The sequence below is a fragment of the Arachis stenosperma genome, chromosome 4, assembly GCF_014773155.1.
Source record: "Arachis stenosperma cultivar V10309 chromosome 4, arast.V10309.gnm1.PFL2, whole genome shotgun sequence".
In the NCBI taxonomy this organism is placed as follows: Eukaryota; Viridiplantae; Streptophyta; class Magnoliopsida; order Fabales; family Fabaceae; genus Arachis; species Arachis stenosperma.
Genome location: NC_080380.1, coordinates 149097594 through 149121904, shown reverse-complemented (window position 1 = coordinate 149121904; position 24311 = coordinate 149097594). Strand labels below are relative to the sequence as shown.

The 24311-nt window shown below is 30.6% G+C and overlaps 5 protein-coding genes and 1 non-coding gene across 12 annotated transcripts; 3 read left to right on the top strand and 3 right to left on the bottom strand.

Moving 5' to 3' along the window:
• Positions 1 to 28: 28 nt before the first annotated feature.
• Positions 29 to 1494, bottom strand: LOC130973943 (wound-induced basic protein). The gene is made up of 3 exons (XM_057898642.1): positions 1477 to 1494; positions 994 to 1156; positions 29 to 276 (listed from the first exon to the last, which is right to left on the bottom strand). The coding sequence occupies exons 2-3, from the start codon at positions 1062 to 1064 to the stop codon at positions 204 to 206; spliced, it is 144 nt and encodes a 47-aa protein (XP_057754625.1). The 5' UTR covers positions 1065 to 1156; positions 1477 to 1494; the 3' UTR covers positions 29 to 203.
• Positions 1495 to 1592: 98 nt separating this feature from the next.
• Positions 1593 to 1744, top strand: LOC130978323 (U12 minor spliceosomal RNA). The gene has a single exon (XR_009085973.1). It is a non-coding gene; the product is annotated as a U12 minor spliceosomal RNA (small nuclear RNA).
• A 2400-nt stretch (positions 1745 to 4144) lies between these two features.
• On the top strand, positions 4145 to 6138 carry LOC130976722 (uncharacterized). The gene is made up of 3 exons (XM_057901642.1): positions 4145 to 4366; positions 4584 to 4689; positions 5755 to 6138. Exons 1-3 carry the CDS (start codon positions 4322 to 4324, stop codon positions 5910 to 5912), a joined length of 309 nt encoding a protein of 102 aa, XP_057757625.1. The 5' UTR covers positions 4145 to 4321; the 3' UTR covers positions 5913 to 6138.
• A 7194-nt stretch (positions 6139 to 13332) lies between these two features.
• Positions 13333 to 18227, bottom strand: LOC130973917 (uncharacterized). Of its 7 annotated transcripts, none has more exons than XM_057898610.1 (6): positions 17787 to 18227; positions 17015 to 17114; positions 15634 to 16872; positions 14772 to 14946; positions 14020 to 14648; positions 13333 to 13603 (listed from the first exon to the last, which is right to left on the bottom strand). In XM_057898610.1, the coding sequence occupies exons 3-5, from the start codon at positions 16801 to 16803 to the stop codon at positions 14023 to 14025; spliced, it is 1971 nt and encodes a 656-aa protein (XP_057754593.1). In that variant the 5' UTR covers positions 16804 to 16872; positions 17015 to 17114; positions 17787 to 18227; the 3' UTR covers positions 13333 to 13603; positions 14020 to 14022. The 7 variants fall into 7 exon arrangements, with proteins under 7 accessions (XP_057754593.1, XP_057754597.1, XP_057754594.1 ...); XM_057898614.1 differs by having other exon boundaries at positions 14139 to 14648; XM_057898611.1 differs by lacking the exon at positions 13333 to 13603 and having other exon boundaries at positions 13678 to 14648; positions 17760 to 18227.
• A 3377-nt stretch (positions 18228 to 21604) lies between these two features.
• On the top strand, positions 21605 to 23097 carry LOC130973213 (small nuclear ribonucleoprotein SmD1a). The gene is made up of 4 exons (XM_057897650.1): positions 21605 to 21840; positions 21935 to 22011; positions 22423 to 22614; positions 22727 to 23097. The coding sequence occupies exons 1-4, from the start codon at positions 21827 to 21829 to the stop codon at positions 22786 to 22788; spliced, it is 345 nt and encodes a 114-aa protein (XP_057753633.1). The 5' UTR covers positions 21605 to 21826; the 3' UTR covers positions 22789 to 23097.
• Positions 23098 to 23188: 91 nt separating this feature from the next.
• On the bottom strand, positions 23189 to 24105 carry LOC130973212 (triphosphate tunnel metalloenzyme 3-like). The gene is made up of 2 exons (XM_057897649.1): positions 23768 to 24105; positions 23189 to 23654 (listed from the first exon to the last, which is right to left on the bottom strand). The coding sequence occupies exons 1-2, from the start codon at positions 23985 to 23987 to the stop codon at positions 23266 to 23268; spliced, it is 609 nt and encodes a 202-aa protein (XP_057753632.1). The 5' UTR covers positions 23988 to 24105; the 3' UTR covers positions 23189 to 23265.
• Positions 24106 to 24311: the final 206 nt, after the last annotated feature.

The window sequence follows — 24311 nt, the reverse complement described above, 5'->3', positions numbered from 1 at the left end:
CATTGTCTTGCGTTGCAAAAGAAATGCATTTCAAACAAAAATAACTTCTCAGTTCATTAAATTGTTTCCATCACAACTCACAAGGTCTTGATTATCAACCCTAATCACTATTACAATTACCAGTGACTGGTGACACATACAAATACGCATAGGACCAATACAACAACCTATGTCCCTAATTCATTCTTATAACCCAGCTTCTGTCACTCTGTCATAACAGGTTTGTTCTCACTGGCTTTCGGTCTTTGCTCTTTTGGCTTCTGCTCCTCTGTTTTCCTGAAATACAAGAAGAGTTCCTTATTATTAGTCTAAACACAACAATCAAAAGTCATTCAGAAAAATGAGCAAAACAAAAGTTCATATATCCAGTAGATTAAATTTTTCAGCATTTAACCAGAGTAACAAGAACCTATACCAATGACCAACAACACTAGATGAAATAAGGCTTGTTTTTCGTGATATATATTATCACTCTAATAAAATATATCCAACATCACTAAATAAATTGCTTTTTAACAGAATATATCACTTTAAGAATATTCAAAGCAACTGCTGCATAATTCAAAATTAAGTGCTACAAAGCTTGAGCTGGAAATGTGTGTATTCTTTAATCCTACTTCTTTTCTTTTCTTTTTCATGAACATATAAAGAAGAATTTTCCATACACAGAAATAAAAAATCAGCTAAGTATGAGTTAATCTGCTGATAAAATTACATAATAATAGCATTGCATAATTCACAAGAATAAAAACAGCATATGTTTTATTCAAAACTTTCCATTTAGCATAAACAACACTCTTCAAACAAGCACAAAAAAATTTCTCAATATAAACGCACTAAAGGATTGAAATTTCACAATAAAAAAAAGATATGCTCAAAATCATAGTGCATATTCTGTTTCTACAGAACATATCATGAACCCTAAGTCCCTAATTACACAATTTAGCAAAAAACGTCGAACGAATCATTGAGAGAGAGAGAGAGAATAAAAACCTCTTATCGGAGGAGCCTCCCTTCTGGCTAAGGAAGGATCGGAAGAGAGGAGAGTTAACGTCGTAAATCATTGTCGCCTTTGTCTTCTTCTGATTGCGGATGAGGAAACCCTAGTTCTCTTTCTTCCTTTGAGATCGCGCAGTTTCTGCAAACTTCGGTCTTCCTTCAAAAAGCAATTTATAGTTTAGAGAAGACGAGAACGATAAAATCACCTCCAATTGGGCCGTATTTGGGCCTAGTCCAGTCCATAGTTAAGCCCATAATAGGACCCGACAAGAGCCACAACAAACAATTATTACTAAACTAGATAACTAGTAGTACTTGTAAGTTGTGAGTTATAAGCAAGCATATATGAGCTAAACAAATTAAGCTGCAAAGAATCTCTGGGATTTAAACACCCACAAACAGCATAAAATGAATAGAAGTCCTTTAATCTCTGAAAAACACATGATTTATGCAAAGATGGAGTGAGTTTGAACATACAATTATCTATGTTATAGTGTGGTATCAATTTGTTTATTTTGTCCTACATCGGCGGATAAAACATTTGAAGCAAAGGAAGAGGTGTATAAATTGAAGAGAAGGAGCAACGGTGAAAGGTGCCTTAAACTAATGAGTAAGGAAAACAAAGCAAGTGGTGGGAGCCGCTTGCAGCGCTGAACCAAAAAGGCGCAAGAATTTATGGAGGGGTTATAGGCTGGCCAAGTGTGGACGCTGCTTACTTTGCAGGACCCACTTGTGCGGGCCTCCCAAGCCCAAGCCCCCTAATTAAGTTTCAAAACTTCACATTTATAAACTCTCAAATGATTTTTTGCTCAACCAAAAATGTCTTGAACTATTGTTTGTGACTAATCCAATAACGATGTTTCACACGTGTGACTGATTCAAATTTCAACAAACTCAAAGCAATACTTCACTGTTTTGAGTACATTCCCTCAATAAGCTTTTATTTGAAACAATATTTTTAAAAGACCAAAACAATAAAACCTCAAAATAAATAAAGGGCACAATAACAAAAAAATATTACTTTTTTTTTATAAAAGTAACAACTAACAAACGACTTATGTATTTAATTCAAATTTTATAAAAATATTTGGATAATTATTTAAAAAATGAATACAAACAAGTGAAACAAAATTTAATTTCTAGATCTCTTTTTCATTTTTCTTAAAACTTATTCTACCATTGCACAACAAAAACAAAAAAAAGAAAATCACAAAAGATATCCATTTGGCATGAGATTATAAAATTACTAAATGGCATGAGATTATAAAATTAAATTTTAAAGATGAAAATATTTTATTTTTTTAATCACATTTATAAAATATTGTATCAAAACTCATATTTAAGTTTCTTTTTGAGAATATATATTTAATATTTAATTTTTTATTAGATTTTAAATTTTTTTAGATATTTTTCATTTTGATCTTTCAAAAATATTTGTTAGTGTCAAAATCTTTGGAGGCAGTCTTGTAAATTTACTTGAGACCTATTGAAAATGTATAGGACTCATACTCATCTAAGACTAAGAGAGATGTTAGTTGTCTAAGAGTAGTTATAACTTATGACATTGTTGTATTTTTAATCTACTTACTTAACTGAGATTTAAAATAATGATAGTCTAGGAGTAGCTGATATAGCATTTTTGTATTTTAAATTGTGCATTTATTGATATATTTAATTTTGTATATAAATTATAGCTAACACATAGCTATGGGAATATTTGTGATTTATTTATTATTCTTCATTTTAATATATAATGTTTCAAGATATTTGCTGTTGTATTATTTGTATAATATTAAGAGAATCTAAAATGAACGGGCTATATTAAACTCTATTTTACCTGAAAATGAAACATCATATTTTTCGATTATCAACAACACACTCAAAGTTGTTCAGAATTTTAATTGTGACAATAAATTTATCTATGATTTTTCATACTACCCTATTCAAACTTTTATTTTTCTTGAAAAACTATAAATATTGTTAGAAATGATAAAAAATTTTAAACCAATTAAAGCTTATAATAAGCTATATATTTGTTCATATCCTGACCCAATACTATGGATCAGGTCCAAACACACCAAAAGACCCAATTCAAAGATTGGATTTCACCGTCCATCGAGCTCTTCAGAAGAGGTCGGAGTCAACTCCTTCCCAATAAAGAAGTCGGATTCGAAGGATAGCTGACAGATAACACTTATTCAAATAAGTAACTGTCTCTAAAATCTCTCAACCCACTTCCTGGAACCATATCTCAACAAACCCTAAGATAAATGGATGGTTATCCACCTTCAGAAGTGGAACTACACAAACGGTGATTATTGGATCACCACTATAAATACACTGACACTCCTTAGGTATCTCTAAATTCCAATACTCTAAAAATCTGCTTAACCCCTTGCTAACTTTGGTATTGGAGTATCTTTGCAGGTACCACCCTCCGTTCTTTCACATACATAAGTCAGACAGCAGCTCTCAGACACAAACCAAATCAGATACCACCTCCTCTTGACGCTTGGACCAATCTTTAAACCCCAATCTACCAATCTCAAGTTACCCACATAATAATATTTATATTAGTTAACTCGAAATAATTTTTTTTTCATAAATATAATAAATTTAATTTTGTTGCACTATTAGTATATACGTGCATCTAATTATATAATGTCATATCAGTAAATATAACTACATTTCATATTGATCAGATGAATGGTTATAAAAAAAAAAAAAAACAGAACGTTTTACATGTCATAGTATCAAAATCAAGCTCGAATATAATTTCAGAACTAATGAACCAAATGTGATGATATTGACCTATGCCTGAACACAATGGGAAATAAAAGCATGGGCAAAAATTGGATGGTGGCAAAGAAAACCATAGGTTTTGTGGAATGATGAAAACTTAGTTGTTTCTACATGGATCCATCACCCATGCATTAAGCTCATGATGATGTGTTAACCAGAAATCCCTAATGTGGTTTCAATGTTTGTCTTTTTAGGGAAAATATGTGTGGGGATGTCCCACAAATCACGTGGAGGGGTGGGTCCATGCACAAGACATACAAAGAATTGGTCATTTACAATCTCCTCTAATCCCCTCTCAACCAATTATCATTTATCTTTCACGTGGGACACTTTGTCCCACCTTTCATTTTTCCCTTTATATAATGTTCTACCTCTTCTTTCATTTTCTTTCATAATTATTAACCATAAGATCTCAACAATACAATAAACTACTTGCATTGCATATCATCATCATCTCTTTGATCATTCTTCACTATTTCCTTCACTACTATTTTGCAACTATATATTATTGGATCATATCATGGGAGATTCTTCTTCTTCTTCATCTGCATCATACATTCATATGGTGAGTTAAATCATATAGTGTGGATCATCATGATATATATCATGGCTATATATGTTGTTGGTTTTAGTTTGTTTAAGAATTCTCTTTGTTGTAAATTTTAATATGTTATAGTTTTTTTTTCTTACAATTTTTTTCTTATATATTAATTATAAAAGAAAATTTCATATCTATGTTACCATTTTAATTAGTTTTTTTTTTTTTGTGAAAATGAAATTAGGTGCAGCACTTGATTGAGAAGTGTTTGATCTTTCACATGACAAAGGAGGAATGCATGGAAGCTCTCTCTAAGCATGCAAACATTAAGCCTGTCATAACTTCCACAGGTATATAAATATACAGCAATATTTGATAACTAAAATAAATTACTCAAAAATAGCTAAAATTTAGCTTTATTTAGTATTTATTAATAAATACTAAATAAGACAAATTCTAACTATTTTTTTTCTCCCTAATATTACTTATAAATATATATGTTCTTTATCACTAGCTTTGATACCTATTTTTTGTTCTTATATTATATATGTGTTGTTAGTTATTAAACATAACAAATTAATTAAACCACATGTATATAGAAGTAAAGAGCATATATACACAATAAATGTAAGATACAAATCCATGGCTTAATTAGCTTGCAAAGTTGATGAAGAGATAATTAATAGTTGAATGATCATTAACATGAATTAAATTAAAGGTTGAATTTCACATACACCTAGTTATTATATATATCTATGACTACTCATGATGACAATTTGTATAACTATTTTTAGGATGTATAATTCATTTTTAATTTGACTTTCATTTAAGAATGTAATCTTTTAAGCTAGGATTAACATGTTTAATTTACTCTTATGCTTCAAGTCTAAAAGGATTATACTGTAATTAATTAAGAAGCATGTTAACTAATTAAAAAATATATAACTAGTGAGTTTAAAGCCTTTATTTGTTATTAATCATTATCATCAACTTTCTTGTGTGTTAAATTTATCCCATCATGTTGTTAATTAAAGGTGCATAATAATATAAATAGTCTCATATATATGATTAGAATTCAATTCCATCCCCTACTCATATAATTATAATATATAGCATGCATCATGCATGTATGCATAAGTTGAATAGATATATAATAGTCTCATAATAAATTTTTATATATTGAACAATGAATATATATTAATTAATTAATTAATTAATTAATTAATTAAACACACATATTTTTAATAATATTTAAAAAATAAAAAATACCATTTAAATTTATCTTATTTAATATTTATTAATTTTAACAACAATTAAAAAAAATTAACAAATTTTTTTTTGTTATCAAAACAATTAAAAAAAATTAACAAATTTCTTTTTTGTTATAAAATATTTTGGTATATTTATACATGCAGTATGGAATGAGTTGGAGAAAGAGAACAAGGAATTTTTTGAGGCATATAGTGAGTCTAAGAGGAAAAACGAGCGAATGTCCGAGGAAGAGACAAACCAAATGATACAGAAGATGATCTCCGATTCCTCTTCTTCTTCTAAAGGTTCTACCAACAACTAATAATATAATATATAATTACTAATAATCACATTATTCCCATTTTTATTATTGAAAACGATTTCTCACACCTTTCTGTTCAGTTCCTCATCATCAAATTCCCTTGGCTTGTAATGTAACCAACCAAAACAACATAGCTTCTTTCTCTATCTTTAGTAGTGTATGTTTGTGTTATTCCTCTTTTGTTACATTACTATTATTGCATGTGTATTGTGGTCCCTTTTTTCTATATATGCAATATTAATTACATTATGCTTATTATGTATGTATTATTATATTGTTGCAATGTTTTACTAATCTATGATATATGATATGATAATTACTAATAAGTATTAATTTGGTCGCTGGCTATTCATTCCGATCCTTTAATTTTGTATTGACAATAAGTCGATTATCTTTTCATTTTAAATACTTTTAAGACGATATAAATTTTTATAGTTATCGTATTCTCACCGAAGAATTTATTTTTTGTTTATTTTTTTTGAATTTGTGTAAATTTTTATAGGTTTCTTTTACTGAATTTTTTTTTTCTTTTTGGTAACAAATATGAGCTTTGAAATTTGAATTGGATTTTAGGTAGTAGAAGTTTTAATATCACAATGTAAAATCACTCATCTAAAAAGTTAATTAGTAACTATATATTTCTAACAAGTTTGATTATAATATAATGGTAACAAATCACAATATATTAATTAATAGAATAAATATAGGAATTTATTTTTTAAATTAGTTAACATTAGTCATTTTTTTATTTTAAAATTATGTTTTAACGCTTAGTTTCTAAAAGATTTAAGATTAGATTTTAGAATTTATTAGAATTTAAAATTTATAATAAAATAATAACTTCGAAAAGATTAGGTGAAAAAAATTGTATCTTTAATTGAACTCTAATTAATAGACCCAAATTCAAGTTAAAAATATAAAATTTACACCACAGCAGTCATAGTAATGCATCGTAAAAGCTATAAAAAATATTATATACACAAAAATTCAATTACTATATATAAATATATATTATTTAATTTATTTTTAATATATTTTTATATTTTAATATATATTTTATATAAATAACTTTATTTTTGTGTATATATAAAATGATTACTATGATATACTATGTAATTACAATTACAATTTAAAACATTATTCGAGGTAACTAAACTATACATCTTATTAACTCTTAGACTTATATACAGAACAATCTTCATCTCTTTAAGTTGGGTATTAAATTGAGTTTATCGAATAATTATTTTATGAAAATCATTTAATAAAGACACTAAAAATATATTTTTTTAAATATTAACACATGTTATGTTATCATTAAATATTTTTATTCAATCGGATAATAATTTATTTTTTAATAAATCAGAACAAAAGTTTATTATAGCAACAATAATAAACTCAATTGTCTGCATTATAATTATTAAACTCGATTTGATTCGATCGAATTATACAATCTAAACCGAATATCTTTAAATTTTTTGATAAAAAGATAAATATATTCCTGACTTTTTATTTTACGGACATTTAAATTCCTAAAAATTTAAAAATACAATTAAATTCTTAAAAAAATGGATTTATTATTATTGTTATAAAAAAAATCGGTTTTATTCTAATTTGTTAAGAAATTAAAAAATAACTGATTCATTAATACGTCCAATAATAATGTGACACTTAAATATCTTTACAAAAAGACGTTTTACGCGTCTTTATGGGAGCATCCCTTATTTTATTTGTTTGTTTAAATAGATGTTTAAATTTAAATTTTATTTTATTTCTACAACAATTCAATAATCATTAGTAAATCTTTAAATAAAGTCTAATTTTAATATTTTATAGTAAATCAATTCTTAATTTATTAAGTTGAATAATATCGTAAAAAAAAACAAATAAATAAAAATGAAATAAATGTGATATAATACGGAAGGAGCACGGAACTTTCATAGGACCATAAATTGTTTCACCATATCTATGTAAAAGCAACATCATCCATAAGCTAGCAAATAAAAGCATGCCACGTCAGCACCAGTAAGATTTCTACCTTTAATTTGATCTATGATGTTGATGCATATAAACGTTGCATGTTGAGGTGGGCAATGTGGTAATTTAATTTGTCTTTGTTCTACCCTAATACACACATATTGACACAAAGAAAGCTAAGTCATCATCATGCATAAAACATTAAAACTCAAATGTAACGTCAACATTACATTATACACGACGATCCAAGATATTCCCACCATATAACTATTTAAAATTCATGTACAGTCGACTTTACGTGAAGTTGATAATTGAGAATCATTAAATAATTTGACTGATTTGACTAAATTTTCATCTAACGGCTTTCAACTATCAATTTTACGTGAAGTCGACTGCACCTGAGTTTCAACCCCTATTTTATTATTTAATTTGAATTGTATAAGCATGATCATGACTTTGCTTCAATCAAACGGTTGTCTTATTGAATGAATTTATGTGTGGAATTGGAAGTTTGGTTCTTTCTAGAACGTTTTTCAAAATATATAGACTATCCTTATCAACAAGTATCCCATACAAATCTTTAACTTCAAATAAAATTTATTGGTTTAATTATTGAATTAACCTTTCTTTAATTTTAGTCAATAAAAAATTCAAACACAATGTTGGAAGTAAGCCAAGTTCAAAAGTTAAATAAGTTTAAATTTGGATTACAAAAATTGAATTCGAATCATAGTTTAATCGGCTTATTAACAATTAAATATATTTATAAAAAAATTTATGTTTGATTCATCAAAATTTATATATTGACTATTCAATTAATATAAATACAATCTATAATTTTATATAAATAAATTATAATTTATATATAAAATATCAATTATATATGTTATTTATTTGTCAATCATAATTTATCTCTTTTATTAATATAAAAAATACTATAAAATTTTATTTCAACATATCGATATACAAATATATTACTCTCTTTTAAGAAAAATAATTTAGTTAGACTTATCACGTTTTAATTTATTATTTACTCAACTTTATTTAAGAGAGAAAGACAAATAAGTTTTTAACTTTTTGAATTGTAGACATTTATATCCTTAAAAATTTTGAAATGAAAAAATATAGGTAACCAACAATATTTTTAAACAATATGTGAACAATATGAATTAATAGGATTAAAAGAGTAAATTAATCTTAAATTTAATTAGTAGCATTAAATTAGGGTGTAGTGTATTTTTATTTGATTGGTGGTTGTTCATGTTGTTCAAGATGATCATTGTTTACCTAGCACTTTCTAAAATGGAAATACATTTAAATTTCTGACTTTTTTTAAATATAGACATATCAATTCCTGCTCTAATTTGTCCTAGGGGTGTTCAAATCCAAACTGATCCAAATTAAACCGCTCATCCAATCCAATCCAAATCGAAACCGATTAAAACCGCACTAATTTGGATCTGATTGGATTTTATTTTTTACAAACCGCTGGATCGGATCGGATTTCGGATCTACTTTTTAAAACCGATCCAATCCAATCCAAACCGCACAATGTGTTATAATATTATTATTTTATTATTATATTTATAATTATACTTATAACATGTTTAATTTATTATATATTTTATATTATTCATGTATTATTATTATTTAATAAATAGTTTATGTTCAAAATGTTATTTATTATTTATTTTAACTAACCTATAATTTTATTTTTATGTTATGTTATCGTTAGTTTTTTAAGATATTGTTGAGACTTATTATGTCATTGTTAATTATTTAAAATTTGATGTTAAGACTTGTTATATGTATTTAATTTTTTTAATTTACAAAACCGCAAATCCAATCCAATCCAAACCGCTTGAAATTGGATCGGATCGGATCGGATTTTTTTTAAAACATCATCCAATCCAAACCGCACCGCAAGTAAAATGAGTGTTCGGATCGGATGAGTTTTTGACTCAAAACCGATCCAAACCGCACCGCGAACACCCCTAATTTGTCCTATTTAAGATGGTCATTGTTTACCTAACACTTCCTAAAATGGAAATACATTTAAGTTTCTAACTTTTTTAAAATCTAGACATATATATCGATCCTTGCTCTAATTTGTCCTATTTTAAAATTCTCCCACGTGTATATTTGTATATCGGCCAAGCCAGTATAATAGAAGTCATGTTTGATTTTTTTTCAGTCTGTTAGATCAAGTGAACAGAAGAATCAATGTGTCCAGATTTTGAAAAATCATGAATTTAAATATATTTTTAAATCGTTAAAAATTTAAATATCCACATACCAAAAGATCAAAAACTTATTTATTATTTTTTTATAATTTAAATATAACAAAAATAATATACCTTGTATATGTAACAAACACAAATATTATAATTATATATATGTGTATAAAATTATATATTATTATAAACTAAAAATATAAAATAAATAATATATAGTTATAACTATATATATATAATTAAATTAGTTTATTAGCTAATAAATTAAACTTATTCAAGCTTAAATTTAGGATAAAGCTTAGCTCATAAGTTTATAAATTTATTGTTAAATAGTCGAATTCGAACATACTTATAAGTCAGCTTGACTCATTTTTAATACTATCGGAAATAGTTGTAACGTTGATAGTGTGGCAGTAACCCAAAAACATATTACACTATACTTTGACAATCTAAATCGATAAAAAATTACAGCGATTATAATTTAATTTTATTTTGCACGTATTTATATAATCACATAAAAGTCTTGATTCCAGTCTCACTTCTAACTTTAGAAAAAAAAAAATCTTGAACATTGAAAAAATTTGAGGTCGGTACAAGCAGAAAGAACCAATAATTTTGTTCTTGTAGCTTTGATGGCTATATAGTAGTGTTAATGATTTACAAGTTGAACATCACTTGATATTCCAATTCAACACATAGTGGGTTGTTATCTCATCACTTTCATGCATCCAATGAAGATGATATTTAATATCCAATAGACCTTGGTGTGGCTAATTCCTATTGGTTGGTTTCATACCATCATATCATATATTATATTTTCTTGCAGTAAAAACGACATCATTAGAGATCCAAAAACGACGAGGATACACCTCTGAATCCTTATTGAGGCGTGAACAATTGTCGTTTGTCTTGTTATTTCATGCATCATACTCATAGTGGCAGCATCTATTGTAGTAGTACAACGTTAATATTTACATAGATATGTGTAATAATAACATATTTGTTGTTTGCCTACTTCTTTCAACATAACTATTATTCATCACTTTTTTGTGTTCAATTATATATGATGTAAATTTTGGTACATGTCAGAGCAGTGTTAATTTTTTTTTATTTTTCACCATATTTTCTAACTCGTTTAAGGTTAATACGAGTTGAAATCTATTTTTGCTCTTAAAATTTTTGATCGGTCTCAATTTCAACCCCCAAATTTATAGTTATCCAATTAACACTTTAAAATATTGGATTATGTCCCACACTTGCCCCTCTAGCTACCTCCATTAATAGAAATTTGATGTAACATATTAAGTTGACAGAATATATTTGTGATGAGTGAATGATGTGGTAAAAGTTGAATGAACTCATTTTGCAACCCTCTTTTCCCAATATGTTCGAGACTTTGCTGGAGAAATTGAATTCATTCAACTTTTGCCATGTCATTCATTCATCACACATCTATTCTGGCAAGTTGGGTGTCACGTAGATACACACTCTATCAATTTAACATGTCACATCAGATCTCTGTTAATGGAGATAGCTACATGAGCAAACGTGGTTACAATCTAATATTTGAAGGAGCAAACTACCATTTCTATCCATAAAAGTTGAAAACGCTCAAAAGTTGAAAACGCTGACATATCTACCCATAGAAAAAAGAAATTACCATTTGTATCCATGAAATATGGGTTCCACATAACAAAATTATCCAAACACTAAAAAATTACTTAAAATCCATAAATTACCCTTATCTTCACCATTACTTTTCTAATTTCCAATCCCACCACCACCCCCTTCACCCTCTTCACCCAGCCACCACCCCCTTTCCCTTTCTAATCTCAAATTTCATCACCACCTCCTTCACCCTTTTCATTCAGCCACCATTCCATTTTCCTTTCTAATCTCAAATTTCACCATCACCCCCTTCACCCAACCACCTTTCTAACCCTAACCCTCTTCACCCAGCCACCACCCCTTTTTCCTTTCTAATATCAAATTCCACCACCACCCCCTTCACCCAACTACCTTTCTAACCCTAACCCTCTTCACCCAGCCACCACCCCCTTTTCCTCCAAAACTCACACACGGAGACATTACACACACCCCCACCCGAGGAAGAAGAAGAGAAGAGGAGGGGAAGGGAGACCGCACTAGCAATGTGGGGACTTGCTGCCGCTATCGCATCATCGTCGCCGTTGTTGATGGATCTCGAAGAGGAGGAAGAACACTTCGTCTTCTCCTTCTCTTGGCATCACTGCTCTCTTCTCCTCCTAGCGATGCGTCTTCATCATCTCCTCCCAGTGTCGCCAAAATCAAATTCGTGTTCTGTGTTATTTGCAACGAAAATATGGTGATCTGAAATCTGAGAAATTGTCAATTTTTTGGGAAGGGTCTAAGAAATTAGGGTTTTATTTTGAATCTGTGCATGTTCTATTCTTCAATTTGATTTGAGTTTGTTCTTTTTTGTGATTTTAAAAAGGACAGTGGTTGGGTTATTTTGATGTTCAAGAGGTGAGAGAGAAAAAGTGAGTAAGTGAGTGATAGAGAGAGAGAGAGACACTAGGAAGGAAGATGATGCTACAGTAATGGTAGTTTAGGTGCTGCAGATAGTGAGTGAGGGTGGGTGCCTGAGAGAAAAGAAGGGGATAATTTGGGAATTTTACGTAATTATTTAGGGTTTGGGTAATTTTGCTTGCGAAAGTCAATCTTTATGGGTACAAATGGTAATTTTCTTTTTCTATGAGTAGATATGTTAGCGTTTTTAACTTTCGTGGGTAAAAATGGTAGTTTACTCTATTTGAAGGTGTTAATTTGGTAATTATAAATTTGAGGGTCGAATTTGAAGTCGGTCGAGAATTTCAAGAGGCAAAATAGATTTTAACTTAACTAATACGTAGCAGATCTGAATTCTATTTAAGAATTATTACTGATTATTAAATTGTTACATGCATATAGGAGATTTAGATCCCCGACACCTACTTAAAAATGCATTAATTAAAGAAAATATATTATATAAAATAATCATGGTAGGGTTCAACTGAAGAATCAAAATATATATATATATGCATGATTTTCTACCAAGAAGAAGATTCATTTTCCTTATGACTATATATTCTGTTTCAGTTTTTTTATGAACACAACACTTCTCAAGTTAAAATTCTTTTTAAAAGGATTGATGTTGATGATGATCCAAATTAACAATTTCACGATGCTAAACATAAATCAATTTTGAGACAAATATTTTAGCAAACTTTTAATATTTTAATTCTATGGAGAATGGAGATATGATCAACAACAAATAACAACAAAGCCTTGTCCCACTAAGTGGGGTCGGCTACATGAATCAAACGACGCCATTGTGCTCTGTCATGTATCATATCTACAGAGAGACCGTTTACATGTAGATCTCGTTTGACCACCTCACGGATGGTCTTCTTAGGTCTTCCTCTGCCTTTCGCTCTTTGTCCATCTTCTATCTCATCCACCCTCCTGACAAAAAATATGAAGCTAAGGTTTGAATTAATGGAAAGAGATGCATAAAAAGATCATAAATTCATAACAAATTCAACAATCCACAACTACTTCCTTTCTCTTTCTCTTTTTTTTTTTTTTTGTAAAAAGTACAAATGAAATACAATAGTACTCCATATGAATGAATAATGAACCTATTACCTACAACCTAATTCAAATTCTTCAACCTCTCAAAAAAATAAAGAACTCAAAATCAATCTCTCAAAATCGACTCCAAAATCAATCTCTCAAAATCGACTCGAAATCAACCTATACATGAATTTTTTTTCTCTGTATATGCGTCGACCACAATTTATCTGTCTCTTCCTAACAGTTTAAGCTCAACAATACGAATGCTATAGCTGCATGCGAAAAAACAGAAAAAAAACAAACACCTTTCAAAAATTTTCCAAGCTATCTACCATCTCTTGTGCAAGATCCTCTATTAACAACTTAACTATCTCTCTAACAATATCTTCAATATTTTCACCTAACTCTATCCAACTAATTTCACCTCCAAGCATATCATTATCTGCTGAATCCTTAATTGCTTTCTTCTCTTGAGCAACAAGCATCCACCATATCTCCTCCTCGATCATGTTGTCGCTTAGTTCCGCACTCAACCTTCTCGACACTGGCTTTTCCCATGTTGGGACATATGCTGAACATGGCTGCATAATCTTCGATAGTCCTGCATTGATTCGGTCGAAAAGAAGCCGCCTTTCGGATCGTTTCCAAAATTTCTGCTCACCGAATTTCTTTTCAAGGTTTTCGAAAACTGAAGTGCTAATAGGGCATTCTGCAGAGTGCCATGTAGAGAAGTCAGTAAACAAGCTCCTGTTTAAAACACCCGCCTCGGTTAACACCTCAACAAGATAGGAGAAATCTCGACTTTCCTCGGATCTGAATGATCCTACTAAGTCTTTCTTCTCTTCATATTCACCAGTAACAGATTTATCTCCACACTCTTCATCACTTGAAATATTCAAGGCAAATACTTCATCATCATCAACCTCAGAGAAGTCTGAAATCAAGATGCAATGATACAAAGGTAGTTAGTAACCGAAACTGGAGGGAGACTAGAAAATGAAACATAGTATGATATGGTAAAGCGAATTTTGCGAAGGTTTTGCAGATTGTGACACACCATATACATCAGTGCCAGAAGTCTTCAAATTAAATGAAGTTTTGTTTCCAAATGAGGGGTTCATTAGGACTGAAATCGGACTTGGTTCGCAGGAATCCTCAGAGCTACCGAGAGAGTCTGGGTCAGTTCCAGATAAAAGTGAAGATGCAGAATCTTCTTGAAGTTCTGATGCATCCTATAACATACACACAAGGACAAAAAGTAAATACCTCTACAATAAAAGTATTCACAAAGTAAAACGAAAAGATCATCGAATTGTCTATATTGAATTCTCTATTTGATACCCAATAAAGTAAAATTTAATATGGTTCAGCTTAAATTGAATGCAATGAAGCAGAACAAACGTAAAAATTTAAAACAACATCAAAACTCGCTATAACTAGAACTTAAAATCCCTATCAGTAACATTGGTTTGCTTCAAAACTCTTAAATCTAAACATGGTTGAGAAAGACTTCTATTAAAGTGTTACAGGATATGTTGAGCTTACTTTAATAAACTTCAATAAGAGCTTCTAAAACCTAGATGATCAATTAAATTGATGGTTTATTCAGAATTTTAGACATGCAGTCATGATTTTTAACAATTCTTATATATTTAAAGGTCTGAATTCCACTAAACCAACGTGTAGGTCTATACTACTTTCATCTGTTCACTTGATAAATTTCATGAATGTTTTCATCAAAATATGCCAACTCAGACACCTAAACTTTGTATCCGGAAATAAGCATATAACCAACAGAGGTTTGATTTTTGTCTTGTATCCAACCTCACCATTAAAGATTTATTGAATAGTTTAGTTGTAACCCAATTTCATAGCATTAACAAGTTGCGGGAAAGTGAAAATAATGATAACAATCATACCTGTTGTGTTGAAGCAGATGAACTGTGACTCAAAGCATCATTGTCTCCCGGTAAGCTCGTCGATTCACATTGCTGCATGGTTGGATTATGTAGGCCAGCATAATTCTCTTTAATATGATTAATATCCGAAAAAGAGGAAGAAGATTGGGATTTCTCACTGCTGGACCTAAGGTCCATAGTTTCTGAATAATCATTATGGTTGATACTTTGATTCCTTGACTTCTGTGGAGGCGAATTTTTTGAACTCTTCCTCAAACCCCAGTATTTCTCGAAAAGGTTATCTTCAGTGATGGATCTGCGATTATCAGCAATAAGTGAAGATCCGCAAAGATCCACTTTTCTAACACGACTATGCTTACCATCAACCTTGCATCTGAGGTTTGTTTTGATGTTAACATTACCAAAGTGACTTTGCTTATTCATGTTTGTTGTTCCATCCCCTGGAACAGTACCTAAAACTCTCTTTGTAGCATTTCCAGCTTGCACAGAAACATTCTCCGAAATTTTACAAAAAGATCTAGAACTCTGCTTAACAAAATTATCGTCGCGAGAAATTTTCCTTGTCTCTCTCATTTCAGGATATACCCTCATGGTTTTAGGATAAAACACCTCTTGGAGCATTCCATTAGCCAAACGAGAATATTTGCAGGAACTCGGAAATAAAACTCCATTTCCCTCCTTTCTAGAATTCGCCTTCGAATTAGCTGAGTTGAAAGTATCACCCTTCATGTCCAATTGAGATTTTGGAAGCCTAAGTAGTTCATACAATCCAGCCTCTGCATGTTCATGCACATCTTTCTGCGAGAGCTTTCCCTGATTCACATTTGAAGCATCCATAAGCAGTTGTTGTGGCGAGCACTTCGCGTTTGTTCCCAAAAAGTACGGATTTTCTTTCCCAATTTCCCTCGACGGATTATGATGCTTATCTCTCCTTATTGTTTTGACCACTCTAGAAACAGCCTCAGGTTCTTCAATTTCTTCATCAGTTCCCGCTCCAAGGGAACGATGCTGGTGCGATGAACGCTTCTTTCTAACACCAATGGATGCAACTTTCTGCAGGTATTCTTCAGAGAGCACTTTCGGTTTATCTCGAACAGGTTCGCGGGGAGACACTTTATCAAGACCCATCAATTTTAAAATTACACTTGGTGGTTGGTGTGTAGACTCCATATTCTACAAGACTACTCAATAAACCTCAAACTCGATTCACTCCCCGAAAAAATCAGCCAATAAAGAGGTCTGCAACAAAATTACAAGGACTGACACAAAGAAACAAAGGCGATTCGATACATAAAATCTATGCAGCAATGTCTCCCCACTACCTTAGAAAACAACCTATGAATGCAGTGAATCCGAAAAAGCAAAAGAATTGCAAACTAACCCTTTTATTGCATCAATCTTGTGCTGTAGACCAGCAAGAATAATAAATAGGGGATATCAAATCTAGAGCTTCCAATTCTTGGAATCCTCTTCTTGCCTCCCTGTAAATTATGTCAATAATCTAATATTAAAATTAGATTAGGATTAAGAGAAGATAAACTGACAAAAGGTAAGAATATTGAAATGAATAAAGTAAGAGGGGGTAAGTTATGAAAGCAAACTCAATTTCAGCATAACAAAACAAAAAGATTCTCATCAAAGAAGCATTAATGAAAAGCATATTGCAAAACATGGAATTTTTATTATTTTAACAAAAGAAAAAGAAACAAGTTGTAAGAAAGTAGCACCCTATAAGCTGAAGCCTAGTAGTTAACCTTTCATATTTAGTAGCAAATTAAACAATAAAAGCATAAAGGAGAAAGATATCAACACAAGCAGAAACTAAATCAACGAATCTAAATATCCAAAAGAAAAAAAAAATCAATGAATCTGATACAATTATGTGCAATCAACACACAGCAAAGAAAGCAGTGTAAAGTCAAAAGCAAAATCATTCTGATCCCACTACAAACACCAAAATAGAATATTAAAATAGAAATTAAAATCATGCTTTGACATAAACACAAGCAAAATCAAGATCTTAGCTAAATCATGAGTTTCTTCTAAAATGAACCCATAACAACCAAAAAAACCAAAATCAATCATAATCATCAAAAAGAAGAACATCAATTACATAGAAAGAATACCAAAGAGGAGTGCTAGAGAGAGAGAACCTTCTTCTTGTTGTTGTGTGAGAATTGTGTGCAAGTGAAAGAAGACTTTTCTTGTAGCTTAGTGGCACCCATAATCGAAAAACTCCATTGCATGAAACAAAACCAATCAAAGTTGCTTCCTTTTGCAAGAAAGCAAATTGGGCAATCAACAAAATTCTTTATTTATTATATTATCATCAGAGAAGGAGAAAAGGGACATAAACATCAATTGGGTCAAAAACAGCTGGGGATTTTGACACGTAGCTGTTTCTCCGATAAAATTTGTGAAATTTTTGGGGATACAAAAAGAAGGGACTGTGGATTTACGAAGCGTTGGTTACTTGGTTTAGAATTAGTGTGGGATTAATGGGATTGAATGATGAATGAATAAAAAAAGAATGGATTTTGATAAACAATAATGATGAGGTTCCAAGTGGGCCTGAAAGTAGTGTTACTACTTCACAATTTGATCATATAAATTTAGTGTTTATTTTATTGTTAGGTTTAGTTTTAGTTTCGGTTTGTCGCGTGTGCATTTACGCGCCAAACAATAATTGTCTTCTTCGCGTATTTCCCGCCATCAATTTTATTTTTTATTTTTATTTCTATTTATTTTGGTGTTGACTGTTGACTGCACATTTTGCTTGTGCCGCCAAAGTGCTAACCCTAATTATTATTCCTTTTATATATATATATATATATATATATATATATATATATATATATATATATATATATATATATATATATATGAAAAAACTCAAGTGCAGTCGACTTCACATGAAATTGATAACTAAGAGCCGTTAGATAATTTAATTGATTTGACTACATTTTCATCTAACGGTTCTTGACTATCAACTTCACGTAAAGTCGATCGAGTTTTCACCTTTTTTTATCTTGTTGTGAATTTAATTTCGATGTATTATCATTATAAAGTAATTTTATACATATATTTAATTATGTGGTGTCATATTAATAAAAATAATTATTTTTATATTGATCATGTGAATGATCATTCATAAAAATGAATATAATTAAAAGACTGTATTACACTGTAAGTATATCAAAATTAAACTCATCTTTCAATATAATAAATTAAGTATTGATTTATTACAAATCATAATTCTATTTAAAAATTTGTTGATAGTTAATAGATTAATATATATACAAAATAAAATTTAAAAATTTAATACTTATTTAAGTGAATGAATAAATTTATCACTCGATCAATTCAAATTAATTTATAAAATAACTAATACAAATTAAGACACTTAAAAAAATATGGGTTATGAGAACTGAGAAGTAGTGGTGACCTTTCCTTCTTTTATAACATTACACTATGATTCAGATAATATTAAAAATTCATAGACATTTTGTTTCCCCATGTATTTGTCTTTACTTGGTTTATAAAACTACTCCTAATTGTATAATATATGCAACAATATTATATAGTTCCTTATGAATATTAATGACTCCGATCCAATCACTCCATTCAAATATTCAAAGAAGTTATAGGTATATATCCATGTTGATTAGGCCAACATTTTTTAGAAAGAAAAAAAAGGATTATATGCGTCTAAATCAATGTTATACATATGTAAGATTCAATGTCCCTCGTATATAATTACATGTAATCTACTTAAAGAAAAGCAAGATTGATTAGATAACATAGACAAAAATATAGTAGCTATAAATGACCCATGAGTCCATGACATTTCACTTGATTAGTTAATTACATGATTTCGAGTTTAATCAATTTGGGTTAGTCGAGTTATCTGTTCATTTTCGTTCGCTTAAGTATGTATTGGAGATATTGGTCAACAATAAATTCTTAAATAAAACTCAGATCTAATAAATTAATTTTTGATCTATCGAATTAAGAGAGATGATGGACAACTATTATGTCATGTAAAATAGCTAATTCTATTAGCAATAAGATGGACATTTTTTCAATAATTCCATTCCTTCCAATAATTCTTTAACTTTACAATGACCAATTTGATTGTGTTCTGTGGAGATGAAGTTTGAATTCAATTTATCCCTCTCATTATGGATCTTAATTATCAACATTCTAAGAATAATTAGTACTATGTGGGACCTTTCAAGAAATGGTGCATGCGAGACCATTATAGTATATGCTGGATAATTAAAATATTAATTATTTTTTATTGAGTGTTTTATGAAAATATGTAGCCTGGATTTTTGTTTCTATTGTGATGTTCATTTCCTTCGTAGTTCCTCCCTATTTCTTGGTAAGAAACATACACATATATAATTGTTTAATTTTATAGTCAGCATCAAACACCGACCAAGTATGAAGCAATTAACTCATTAAGTTGATTTTTCTATGCTACCTTAAGATTGCAACATCTTCATGGAATATGGAATAATAATAGGACAAATCTATGCTCACTAATCACTATCATCTTAATAATTCCTTAAATATTTTTTGTGCCACCCTAAGAAATTAAAAAGCCTTCATATTTGACTATTATTTTCGGAAAATCTTTCAACATGTTGGTTGCCGTCCATTTATATTTGAGTTTTTATTTTCTCCTCACACTTCAATTTAGTTTTGTGTCACTATTTTTCATCTTTTCGTTTTCTCGGAAAATAGACTAATATTAATTGATAAAATAATTTAATTAGATATAAGCGAGAGATTATATAAATTAATAAATAAGAACATAAACCAACAGCCCATTGCCAACACAAAAATTATTTATTATAGTAAAGAAGTCTAAAATTTTATAAGACTTTTGTTTAGATATTAATTCATATATATTCAAATTATATATTCAAATTTTGACACTTATTTAAATAGATAAATAAGTTAATTAGTGATTAATTTAGTTAATCATAATTTTTTTTATTTGTCGGATAAATTAGACAACTCCTAATTCTAAATATCACACACCACATATTTATATACACATTTAAGGGTTATATCTACTATTTAGTTATTGCTAAAATTTGAATCCAAATATAATATATTAAGAGGCTATATATTTAACTACTCAATCAAAACTACCATGTTGGTATTCTTCTCTTTGGAAGTATTTTCAAGACTTTTATAATTTAAGATTATTCTTTATAAATTATGGCCATTAAATTTTTGAATTAACGGCTAAGATTTAAAACTTTTATTAATAATATAATGATTATATTTATATTTAAATGTTTTTAAAAATAATTCTATTTTAAAATTTTATTTTTGTCCTTTGTTCTCTCTTCTTTATCGTCACATTTTCGGTGATCAGAAACTCCGACAGCGATAAAAAGACGACGACATCAGTGATGCTCTCCAGTGTTTAGAGGAGCGGCGGCGCAACCCTTAATAGCTCGACGACAGTGTAAGTTTCTTCCTCCGTGCGACCTGCTTCTTCCTCGATGTCTCTTCTTCCTCGGGTGTCTTCTCCTCCCCGCGAAGTCGATGGCGATGACAACCCAGCAGCATCGGTGAAGGGTCGGCGGCGCTCTTCGGAAGACGATGCATACGACAGACCCAGTAGCAACAGAAATAGCCAAAACAAAAAAAAAAAGAAAGATGATAATGATATTTATGTAATTTATTATTTTATTTTATAATTTTTTTTATCTAAATCACAAAAAACCTAAATATACTTTCTCCACCTAAATCAACTCCTCTTCTCAAACTACAACAGTTTTTGCATACTTGGAATATGCTATTTTTTGGGGACAATTATACATGCCACCCCTCCAAAATAAAAAAATTTATGGGCTTGGAACATAGTCTTGTATGAATTTAGGATCCAGTTATTCATTGTAAAAAACAAATGTATATTGTGAAGATAATGTAGTAACCTTCAGTGTTCAGACGAGAATACCCTGAATGAAATTTAAAAAGACAATTCTATCCCTAAATCCAACACCCAAATCGAAAAGAAGCCGCTTCTGAAGATTTCAATTTTTCGCAGTTTGCCCTAATCTCTCTGGTCGCCTCCCAAAAGCTGATTAGCTGAAAGGAAAACGCCGCGCCACTGCCTGCAACCACCGTTCTCCGGCCTCCGCCCCTCACCACTCCCTATCTCACCTTCATCATGAAGCTCGTCAGGTCTCTCTCTCTCTCTCTCTCTGCCTTTTTCTTTTTAAAATTTTGAATTTTGAATTTTAGGGTTTTAGAACTTAATATGATGTTATTTGAGCAGGTTTTTAATGAAGTTAAACAATGAAACTGTGTCAATTGAGCTCAAGAATGGTACCATTGTTCATGGCACCATTACAGGTTGGTTTTTTTTTTTCCTTCTTCATATTTTTGTTACTGAAAAAAATTGTTATCTTAACCTAATTCAGTGATTGCTTTCATTAAAAGGTTATCAAACTCGAGAGTTCATCTGAATTCTTATAGCTTAGGTAAATTTGAATAGTAAATTTGAACTCTTGAACTCTAGAGTATGCTGACCTTGCTTGCAACTAAAGTATTAGATTTGGAGTAGTAGGAAGATATTTGATTTCTTGAAACTTGGGTGATTATTGGAAAATCTCTAAGCCTTTTTAGAATATAAGTTCTCTAATTTATGCTAAAATTGAGCTTATTATTAATGATTAGTAATGCTTATTATTGCCTATTGGCCAGTGTCGAATCTACTTTCCAGTGTCTGGAAAATCATGTTAATGGTGGGACATTTTGCCACAGGTGTTGATATTAGTATGAACACACATTTGAAAACAGTTAAAATGACTCTGAAAGGGAAAAATCCAGTGACTCTGGATCATCTCAGTGTGAGGGGTAACAACATCCGTTACTATATTCTTCCCGACAGCTTGAATCTCGAGACTTTGCTTGTTGAGGAGACACCTAGGGTCAAGCCCAAGAAGCCAACTGCCGGTACTCTATATAGCTTTTCTCCAGAGTTCTTCATTCTTGCTCTTTCGGTTGTTCTAATGGTATCCCTGTCGTAGCGAGTTATGGACTTAAAAAGTTTTTATTGCATTTGCAGGGAAGCCTTTGGGGAGAGGACGGGGACGTGGGCGTGGACGTGGTCGTGGTCGCGGCCGTTGAGTTGTGGTTCATAATTTTTGTGACATGTGGTTTGAAGCTATGTTTGGGAGGATTTCTGAGGTGGTGTTAGACCTTTAGGAACATCTGAGAAGCAGAATTGTTAGTCTGTTCCAACTGTTTTCTTGCAGAAGCTGATTTCTCCGATGTATCCTTAATTATGATTAGCTTATAACTACCGACTTAAGTTTGACCCAACATTTTAGCAACATTGATGTACTGTCCATGATTTAGTGATGATACAAAACATAGTAAATAGGCCCAAGAGAAAGCCTAATGCTCTTGAACTATTTGTGAGATATTTCCTGATTATTCAGATTCTTATGTTTAATACATGCAAGGCATATATTTAAGAATGTGTGCTTTATAAATCAATGTAGTAGTGACTTGTTCAGTGTGCTGCATATATGATTCACAGAACAATGTTGTGTTTTAAAAACACCCTAATCATATCATGCATTCAACATACTAATTACTACCTCATTGAGGCAACTTCCTGGACTGAAAAATGGCAAACTTAGAAACATTAGAATATGAATATTGCACTCCATTCTCTTTGAGGAAGTCCTCAAGCAATTCCTTGTGCTTTTCAGGGTCAGCACTCTCACATTCCAACTCATAGTTTGTACCAAAGTCATAGTTGGTCTCATCCAACTCCAGCTTCAACCCTCTCCACTCATGCACAGCCCTCAAGTTCCTAAACCCTCCCAAGCACACAACCCCACTTGCACCAAAACCATATTCATCTCTCACCTTCCTCAGTATCTTCGAATCGTTGACTGATAAGAGCCTCCATGGCTCGGCAATGCATGCTCGACCGAGTACAGGGTCAAATGGCTCCTCATGCTCCTCCATGCGGCTCACCCCACCTAGTAGGAATTATTGTTAGTACACACAAGAGTTAACTGCATGAATAAGTCTTCAATATCTGAAACTATAATAGAAAGAGGAGTAGTAATTAGTGTTTTCTCATCACCACTACCTGAGATCATAGGCTTGGCTTTGAGGGAGAGAACACAATTTCGATCCATGTCATAGAACCGGACTCGGAGAACCGCAAGGTTGGAGGTGAGCTCTGAGTTTGTTCCATCAAAGAAGATGTTTTCTTGTATTAAAGTTTTGGTGTGAAATTGAGAGAGCAACTTGGAAAGCTTCTGGTGAGATGCTGAATCTTGTAGCCGAAGCTTAATCTCTACTTCCATTTGTAATTATAACCTTCTTAATCAAGCTTGACAGAGAATGAGTTGTTTCAAGTTTCCCAAGTTTATTCTGTGCCTCTTGAAATGGATAAGATTCATGCTGAACAACAATTTCCGTGTGAGACAAAAGTATAGTTCATATAAAAAACAAAAAACAAAACCAGGAGGTATATGATTTTGTCTAAGGCTTTTTTTTTTTTTACTCAAAATTTTAATTGGCGTTAATTTTTTCACTACAAAAGAATTGCAATTACATGAAGATTATATAAATCAAAATTATGTATACTACTTATAAAAATCATTCTTTTAACTCTTTTTTCCCCCATG

Excerpts from the sequence above, each read along its gene's own strand:
- LOC130973943 (XM_057898642.1), bottom strand. The coding sequence starts at position 1,064 with ATGATTTACGACGTTAACTCTCCTCTCTTCCGATCCTTCCTTAGCCAG. Across the intron at positions 277-993 it reads GGAGGCTCCTCCGATAAGAG|GAAAACAGAGGAGCAGAAGC; the intron begins GTTTTTATTCTC and ends CTTGTATTTCAG.
- LOC130976722 (XM_057901642.1), top strand. The coding sequence starts at position 4,322 with ATGGGAGATTCTTCTTCTTCTTCATCTGCATCATACATTCATATG. Across the intron at positions 4,367-4,583 it reads CTGCATCATACATTCATATG|GTGCAGCACTTGATTGAGAA; the intron begins GTGAGTTAAATC and ends AAATGAAATTAG. Across the intron at positions 4,690-5,754 it reads GCCTGTCATAACTTCCACAG|TATGGAATGAGTTGGAGAAA; the intron begins GTATATAAATAT and ends TTATACATGCAG.
- LOC130973917 (XM_057898610.1), bottom strand. The coding sequence starts at position 16,803 with ATGGAGTCTACACACCAACCACCAAGTGTAATTTTAAAATTGATGGGT. Across the intron at positions 14,947-15,633 it reads CATCTGCTTCAACACAACAG|GATGCATCAGAACTTCAAGA; the intron begins GTATGATTGTTA and ends TGTATGTTATAG. Across the intron at positions 14,649-14,771 it reads TTCTGGCACTGATGTATATG|ACTTCTCTGAGGTTGATGAT; the intron begins GTGTGTCACAAT and ends TCTTGATTTCAG.
- LOC130973213 (XM_057897650.1), top strand. Across the intron at positions 22,012-22,422 it reads TGTTCATGGCACCATTACAG|GTGTTGATATTAGTATGAAC; the intron begins GTTGGTTTTTTT and ends ATTTTGCCACAG. Across the intron at positions 22,615-22,726 it reads GCCCAAGAAGCCAACTGCCG|GGAAGCCTTTGGGGAGAGGA; the intron begins GTACTCTATATA and ends TTGCATTTGCAG.
- LOC130973212 (XM_057897649.1), bottom strand. The coding sequence starts at position 23,987 with ATGGAAGTAGAGATTAAGCTTCGGCTACAAGATTCAGCATCTCACCAG. Across the intron at positions 23,655-23,767 it reads AGCCAAGCCTATGATCTCAG|GTGGGGTGAGCCGCATGGAG; the intron begins GTAGTGGTGATG and ends AATTCCTACTAG.